General features: G+C 42.2%; 1 protein-coding gene across 1 annotated transcript; it reads right to left on the bottom strand.

The window, feature by feature from the left end:
- Positions 1-789: 789 nt before the first annotated feature.
- LOC306931209 (cytochrome c) lies at positions 790-4978 on the bottom strand. The gene is made up of 3 exons (XM_079512466.1): positions 4849-4978; positions 2791-2965; positions 790-1978 (listed from the first exon to the last, which is right to left on the bottom strand). Exons 2-3 carry the CDS (start codon positions 2957-2959, stop codon positions 1833-1835), a joined length of 315 nt encoding a protein of 104 aa, XP_079368592.1. The 5' UTR covers positions 2960-2965; positions 4849-4978; the 3' UTR covers positions 790-1832.
- Positions 4979-8080: the final 3102 nt, after the last annotated feature.

Below are 8080 nucleotides of genomic sequence, written 5' to 3'. Positions count from 1 at the left end.
TTTGTGTAAGAAAACATTAAATAGGTGGAATGGCCGCGTGGTTATACTAACAGATGAACTATCACAGAATTACTTATTATTATTAGATAAAACTATGAAATGACTAAATACACATGTTGTGATCAGACCAGTGAATCAGACTTTACACTCGGCTGAGCTGTATCCATTCATGTCGAGCCAGCTTAACCTGTTATGGTCTACTTTATTAAGTATCTCAGATTTCAAATAGTTTCTTCATGTATGAGGTTATCACACCCATTCATTTATGTTTGTGACAGTATCACATGACCACTTTTTTCAGTTTAACTTGGTGTTATCACAGTCAGTGAGGAACAATAGCCCTAATCTTGCCTCAGATGACCTTCCACCACAGCATTTGAAAGAAGTCTGAACAGATCTGTATTCTATATCTTGGGAATAGAGTTGAAGAAAGCAGAAGACAAATTTTGATCTAATATTATTAACTGATATAGCAGCCATAAATATGAAGAACAATTATACACCCACTAAAATCCTCAGTGTTAATTATTAAAGGTAAATGCAGAGGACAAATTTCCTATATCTGCAAATGTAGTGACAAATACCCCTACAACCATAAGGGGACTAAATTATTATTATTATAACTCAGAATGTACAAAAGTAAGCAAATGGTCCTATAACTTTATGGGTCTATCTATTTGGCTACATTTGTACACTCTCAGAGTGAAATGAAGTGAACACTGAGAACTGTACATTATCAGTTGTGTTGTGGCAGTGATGTATGTATCTCATAGAAAGGACAAATGACCATTTTTACATTTCATTTGTGTCCTTTATTCATCTTTCATTCATCCAGACCACAACGACAGAACATAGCTACCATGTTGTCATCATCATTGAGTGCATATTTCTGCTTGTTTGACAGCAAGCAGTCCCGACAAAAATACTTTACAACTTCAATCTTTTTTTCCCTTTTTTTTTTCTTTCTTTTTTCTTTTACAGTAAAATGCGTTAAAATCAGTCCTCTTTCAGGCCTGTGAAACCAGGTAAATACATTTTCCTTCACTGGATGGTACCATAGATCAGTTTGCTTTTGCAGTGTTAACAGCCACACTGGTGCCATAGCCATTGTGCATTGCTGGCATTAGTAGTGTTTATAACCCATACTTGTTGGCCCTTTGAAGAGGGCAGCAACATGTCACCCTTAGTGCCATGTTGAAACCATCGTATTTACTTTGTAAATACATAGGTCCAGATTGCTCCTTTATCAGCACTGTTTCTTTATATAATATTTTTAAAGTGACAAATGGTTAGATTCTCGATACACACAGAAGTCGTCAGTATCTGTACCATGTTCTGGGCTTGGCATCACTACACTGCCCTCTCCTCAGACCACAAGGTCCACATGTTAGTCAGTGACAGCTTAACATCAGTTAACCATAAACAAATTCAAGATAGCCAAACCCATCGCAGTTATTTTACATTTATTACATTAGGACTGAGTTAATTTATACATTTTTAAATAAAGTTGTTCGTGATTGGCTCTGCAAGCAAACATGTATTAGATTGTATGTTGTCATGGAAACATAATGAGTGACAGGTCAAGAAACCTATCATAGTCGGCATACAGTAAATGTGATGAAATGTTTTCTTATGAAGTCAAGTTACAGAAGATATAACTAGTGTAATTTATGTTTTGTCACTTGTACAATGAATCACTTTCACTGAAAGAGGAAGTATTAGATTATGTATCAAGTAATATTTGATACAAGTGAGTAAACATAAACTATAGTTGCAAATGCTATAAACACATTACAATTCAAATAAATATTTTCTAGAATTCGTTTTTCTTTTTATGATGACGCTGATTTGAGGTATGCGACCAAGTCGGTACGTTCTCCTTTCTTTTTGATGCCAGCAAAGATCATCTTGGTTCCAGGAATGTACTTCTTTGGGTTCTCCAGGTACTCCATCAATGTGCCTTCGTTCCACACAATTCCTGGCAAACAAACAAGGAGGGAAATGTAAAAAATGTAAAGGCGAATTAAAATGTAGGCTACTGTATATGCTTTGTCGCACAACCCAGCTGAGTTTTTGCAGATCTGGGGAAAGAGCGGAAGATGCAGCGCAGCCTGCGCCTTTAGATCAGGTGGGTGTGTGGAAGTGGTTGATTACTACAACAGCTGTCAGACTCTGTCCTCTATCTATTGCCTGTTTGTATCAGACCTGAAGAAGACCCGTTTGGGTTGAAACATTGTCATTGCAAATGCAATAAAGTTTTCTAAGGGGAGCTGAGACACAGAGTGCGGTAAATTCCCTTTCTTCTCCATTGTAATTTTTTAACACTGACATTTTTTTTATCAGCCACTCCAACCAGAAAGTATGGTTGAACCATACTTTCTGGTTCATTCATGAATAACATAATTTTAGGGGCAGCGGTGGCCTAAGGGTTAGAGGAGCGCCCTTGTTGCTGAAAGGTTGCCGGTTCGATTTCCCGGACGGGTAGGAAAGATCTGGGTGGGGAAGTGATTGTCATCACTCACCCAACACTGCTGAAGTGCCCTTGAGCAAGGCACTGAACCCCCAACTGCTCCCCCTGGAGCTGCTTAGTGGCCAACAGTATAAGACTGGTTGTACTGGTCAGCTCCCAGGCTTTAATGTGTGTGTGTGTGTGTGTTTCTATGTTCAGGGCGTTGCTGAAAATGAGCACTTGTGCTCAGCCACTACCCTGGGTAAATAAAGGATAAACAAAATAAAAATCTCTATTAAAGACATTTCTTTCCCCCAACCAAAGTCTTCTTTCCGACTGACCTTTACTCTTGTTGGCATCTGTGTATGAGTAGCCCTCTGCCTGCCCCGTCTTGCGCCCAAAGAGACCAAAAAGGTTAGGGCCAACCTTGTGCTTGCCTCCGTCCTCAATTGTGTGGCACTGAGCACACTTCTGGACAAAAGCTTTCTTTCCTTTTGCAATGTCTCCCATACTCAGCTGTAGAGCACATCAGAAAGAAAGAGGTTATAGAAGCACACACATTGGTACAACTTACAGTATAGTGTTACAAAGTACTTTGTTTTTTATATAATAATGATGATAATATAATAATAATAATAATAATACAAAATATATATATATTATTAATAATAATTATTATTATTATTAAAGTTATTAAAGTGTAATGTGTGCTGGTGCAGGTAGCCTATTGCTCTCCAGGCCTTAATGACTGGTGGTGGTGATGAGAAAGCTGTACATTTTGTCACGGGTATAATTTAAGATTATTTCCAAAAAATACTCTATTTCTAAAAGATTTTTGTCATGAAAATGAAGCATAATGTCTATTATTAGGCTACTAAGTGTGGCAATGTTACAGTATAAATATACTGTAGGCTATTGCATACAGAACTATATTTGGGCGCCATTTTATGAAGGTCATTTAAGGTAACGATCACTGCCGAAAAACAGAGGACCTTTCCTCCAAATCCTCACGACGCCGACCCTGCACCATATTGCTTGTGAAGGTCGTTTGAGGTAACCAAGAACTCCACACAGTTCACACAATTAACACACGTACTAACTATTTAACAACACCTCAGTCACCGGTCGCACATGTATTCAATAAACTATGTATGCAGCAGCAGGCAGCAGCACGTGCACGGTGATGTGACTGACTTGTCCCTTCCATGGCTTTAACAGGACCATATGATATATGACAAATGAGACTCCGCCTCGTGTCTACAGTCATACGTCTACGACGAAGTGAGTATACGTCATGCTACGCTGAAGGCATTTCAGGTCAGGTCGGGCCGTCCATATATCTATGGGGGCCGTCACCGTCCAGATTCCTCCGACACCCGAGAAAACAACCGGGAGCTGCAGGACAGTCCGCCCTGCGGGCTGCAACGACAAGTAACGCAACTATAGCCTCCCCCTCCTACTCCTAGCACAAATGAACGGTAATTTAGCCGCTAACGCAGCGGCAGCGCTAACACTACCGTATTCCGTATACATCAATGTCAAACAGCCCAACAGCAGAGAGAGAGAGAGAGAGCGCGCGCGAGAGAGGCTCAGAGGCAACCTGCGTGGTTCACATGACAGAGGATGGAAAGCTGCCACATTACTACTCACTGTCAAACAGCCAGCAATTAAGCAGTTACAAAAACTACGCTGTTGCTGTAGGCCTATCATGTAATCTGATGTAATAATGATGCTCAACGTTACGGTTAATGTCATCCATCCTTATAACGTCTACTGTCTGTCTATACCGAAAGAAAGTGACGTAGGCCTATTACCGATTGCAATGGTGATTAACAATATGCTATACCATTAAGCAACAGTACAATTTCAACACATGGAGCTGTTATGGTAACAGTCATGGATTTGCTGCAGTATCAGATCATGTACCACGTTTCCATAAGCAGTGCATTCAACGGGAACTGTTTAAACAGTGTTTATCGAGGATCAGACTATGATTGTCCACCAAGGACACATGAGAAAGAAACTAGTTGTTTTAGGGTTAGGTGATAGGTGATAATGGGAACCGTTATACATGAATCATCCACGTTCATATCTTCAGGGGTGGATTAGCATCCTAGCTACTTTCAAACCATAAAGAAATAAAAGTCAAATGTATCAACCACAAGGCACATAACATATAGGTTTAGGCAAAGGAAACAAGCTTGGTATTTCTCCAAAGGACCAGTTAAAATAGCTTGCTACTAGCTCAATCAGTCAGCAAGCATCCCCAAGACCCAACCAACCTTGTTACAGTCTTGTCTCTTGATGTTTGACTTTTAAAAATCTTACATGTGAATCGCTTTCAATCCCACAGGTAATCTTGCAGAGGTAAAGCTACAGTGATAGTAACACAATCTTACCTCTTGGTGAGAAGTATTTGTACAGTGATAATAAGTGTGTAGGTATCCTGACTGTGCTGCTGCTCCGTTATGATAGCGGACGTAAAGAAGGTCACTCACTGTACTTAGAGGCCCCGGCTTTTAGCGTCATCAACCAATCACGTGCCGCGTGTCGTCTATTTCCTCCACATCCCTACGTGGTCCACCAGCGGCCTGGTTCCACTATCGTACACACAACCTTTCCTCACCACCCGGTTCATGTTTTCCAGGAGAAATTCGGGGGATAAAGATAAAGTATGTGAGTGCAGGAACAAAAACAGAATATTAAAACATTATTAGACATTTATTTTTGCCGTTGGCCTCTCAGAATTGAGGAAGCAACAAGAGAAGGATCCCGCGAAGGGAACGAGCATAGGTTCCGAACACGCCGCGGCATTCCTCAGCTTCTATTGTAGAAAAGCACCTGCTGCTATCTGGCCATGTAAGGAGATTTATAGCCACGTCAGTGTCTTGTTTTACTGAAGGACACATCGAAGTCTCCATTATAATTTAATGTTAATATTTTACTTTGATAAATAAAAATTAAAAAGTAAATTATTTTTAAAAGTATTAAACGTGGGGGGTAAATAGTGGATGTAGACCTATAGTTCAGTGGCCAACCTGGTAGGTCTAGCAGTTTGCGGACTGACAGGGGACCCTGTCATGCACGCACGCAACGCACGTGCATGCACGTGCACACGCACGCACACACACACACACACACACACACACACACACACACACACACACACACACACACACAGACACACACACAAGATACCAGCCTGAGGTCGAGAAGCGACCTCACCCTAAAGGGCGAGGTCGCATGCACGCATCCGCCTGGGTGACAGCAGACTCCTGTCACTGGCGCTTTAGAATGGGAGGTCAGGTCAACATATCCGCCTGGGTGACAGCAGACTGCTAGGCGAGTGCTGGTGCTTTGGCATGGGGTGTAAGATCTTAATTTTCGGGCCTGTTGCTGTTGAGAACTGTAGTTTTCGCCGTCTGCCGTCTGCACTAATAACTTTGGGGCAGGCCCGTCTAGAGTTTGAATGGACAGGTATATATATGAAATGTCAGAACAGGTCAGCCCCATTTATGGAGATCTAAGGGTTTGAGGTTTGAGGTCAGATGTAGAGTTGCTGGCCAATATTGATGACATCAGGGATCTCCATATATGGGCTTAATATTGATGACATCAGGGATCTCCATCCCTGATGTCACGTGATGTCACATGCTCCATCCCTGATGATGACACGTGATGTCACGTGCTCCATCCCTGATGATGTCACGTGATGTCACGTGCCCGACCAACACAAACTGACGGGAAATGCACGATTCCGAACGTCTAAGATTCTTACCACTCACCTTTGGTCCGGGCCGGCGACCTTAAGGTCCTGGGTCTGATCCATAGGTCTGATCCCGGGAACCTCCAACTCAGTGAGTAGTACAGCTTGGGTATGGGTTACTTACCGGTATGCATTAAGTAGGCTATTTGGAGCTGATACAGTAGGTGTTGCGCTCCACCTCATGCATCTCCCAGCAGTCACATTGAAAAGGGGATAGACACCCTCATTCTCAGCTGAACTTAACCCTATTAACGCTGCAGTCTACTCAGCTGAGCATCGGTGTTGTGCACCAACATCTGCAGCGCAGCGACATTTTCGGTACACAACCCCTCATGCAACATAAATCAGGCAAAACTCCAACCCCAACTCCTAAATCTAACCTGTGAATGCCTATACCCTCAACCTGAATATCTTTTCTGAGAACTGTCCTCACATGTATCTATGTCCTCACATCTATGCCAGAGAGAGAGAGAGAGAGAGAGAGAGAGAGAGAGAGAGAGAGAGAGAGAGAGAGAGAGAGAGAGAGAGAGAGAGAGAGAGAGAGAAAGGCTGAGAGAGACATGTCTGCTGGCTGGTGACTTTGAGTGTTACAGAATTGTGTTCATGCAGATATACTTTCTCCTCAGGCCTGCCATTCATGTGACATAAAGTATGTAAAATGAAGTTGACTGGCCCATTTCATTCAAAAATTACAACACAAAACCTTGCTCCGTATTTCAAATTTAGTAAAGTATAAAGATCTTGATGGTACGTTGGTGTTTGAAGGGTTTTATGGGTAAAGGGTTAGGCAAATTGTCATTCTCTATCAATGTTTCTTTCTGTTCCAACCATAAAGTTAAAAGGTTCCAACACAATAATTAATGTGAATAAAGCCTACGAAAATGGCTTGATGAAGAACAGATACCTCTGTTAACACCATACATAACAAAAACACAAGATAATCTGCTGCTGTCAATTTTGTGCATTTGCTCTCTGTCTCTCTCACTCTGACGTGTTGTTATGTGAATCACAAGCTTCTGACGTGATAAGATACAGCCGGCATCATATGACAGATATTACATAATATTACATGGTGACAGTGACAATCTCATTCTCAAGGGCAAGATCATCAGATTGCTGAACACTGTGAACAGCTTCCACCCGCCTATCAGACTATTGAACAAGGCCTGAACAGTGCCTGTCATCAGGCTGGCCTGCCACACTGGATCACTTTCCTTTGACAGACTCTTTTTCCGTTTGTTGGATTACCTCCCTTCATGTGGTTGATGTGGATTTGTTCCCCTATGCAAATTATTTTTCCTTAGTGGATCTACTATGTGGATTTTTACCATGCAGGAAGGTTTTGCCTTATGCAGACTTGCACCTCATGTCTAACCTCATGTACTTGGGGGGGGGGGGGGGGGGGGGGGGGGGGGGCTATCCAGGGTTTGATAATGAGGTCAGTGTCGCGATCTTCATAGCCTATATGGAGACGGCCATATATGGAGCGTGTCAAGACACGAGGCGTGATGGACTGACGGCCATATGATGGCGTGACGTGTCACGACTCACGGGCGTGACGTGTCACGAGGCGTGATGGACTGGCAGCCATATATGGTGGCGTGGTGACAGTCAGAGTGACTGACAGGTTTTTCAGGTTTTCATAGTAATCTGCGAGTGCGACCTACCCTACAGTCGCAATAAACCTACATTTTCATTGGGTCAAACGAATTAATTTGAACTAAAAATCATCTTCCCATCATGGCTCTCTGATGTTGAACACTTTCACCCACTTTTACAAATAACATTGTAATGTAGTTTGTTTTGTCAATAAAGATGTGGAGAAAAAAAATCACAGGAGCCCGCCCCTATGAGCCCGCCCCTAT

The sequence above is a fragment of the Electrona antarctica genome (genome assembly GCF_951216825.1).
Source record: "Electrona antarctica genome assembly, chromosome: 10".
Lineage (NCBI taxonomy): Eukaryota > Metazoa > Chordata > Actinopteri > Myctophiformes > Myctophidae > Electrona > Electrona antarctica.
Note: the sequence above shows the minus strand (reverse complement) of the source record. Positions and strands in the feature narration are given on the sequence as shown.

Bases quoted from the DNA above. Each gene is read 5' to 3' on its own strand.
- LOC306931209 (XM_079512466.1), bottom strand. From the start codon at position 2,959: ATGGGAGACATTGCAAAAGGAAAGAAAGCTTTTGTCCAGAAGTGTGCT. The intron at 1,979-2,790 runs GTCAGTCGGAAA...TTTGTTTGCCAG, and splicing joins AGATGCCAACAAGAGTAAAG to GAATTGTGTGGAACGAAGGC.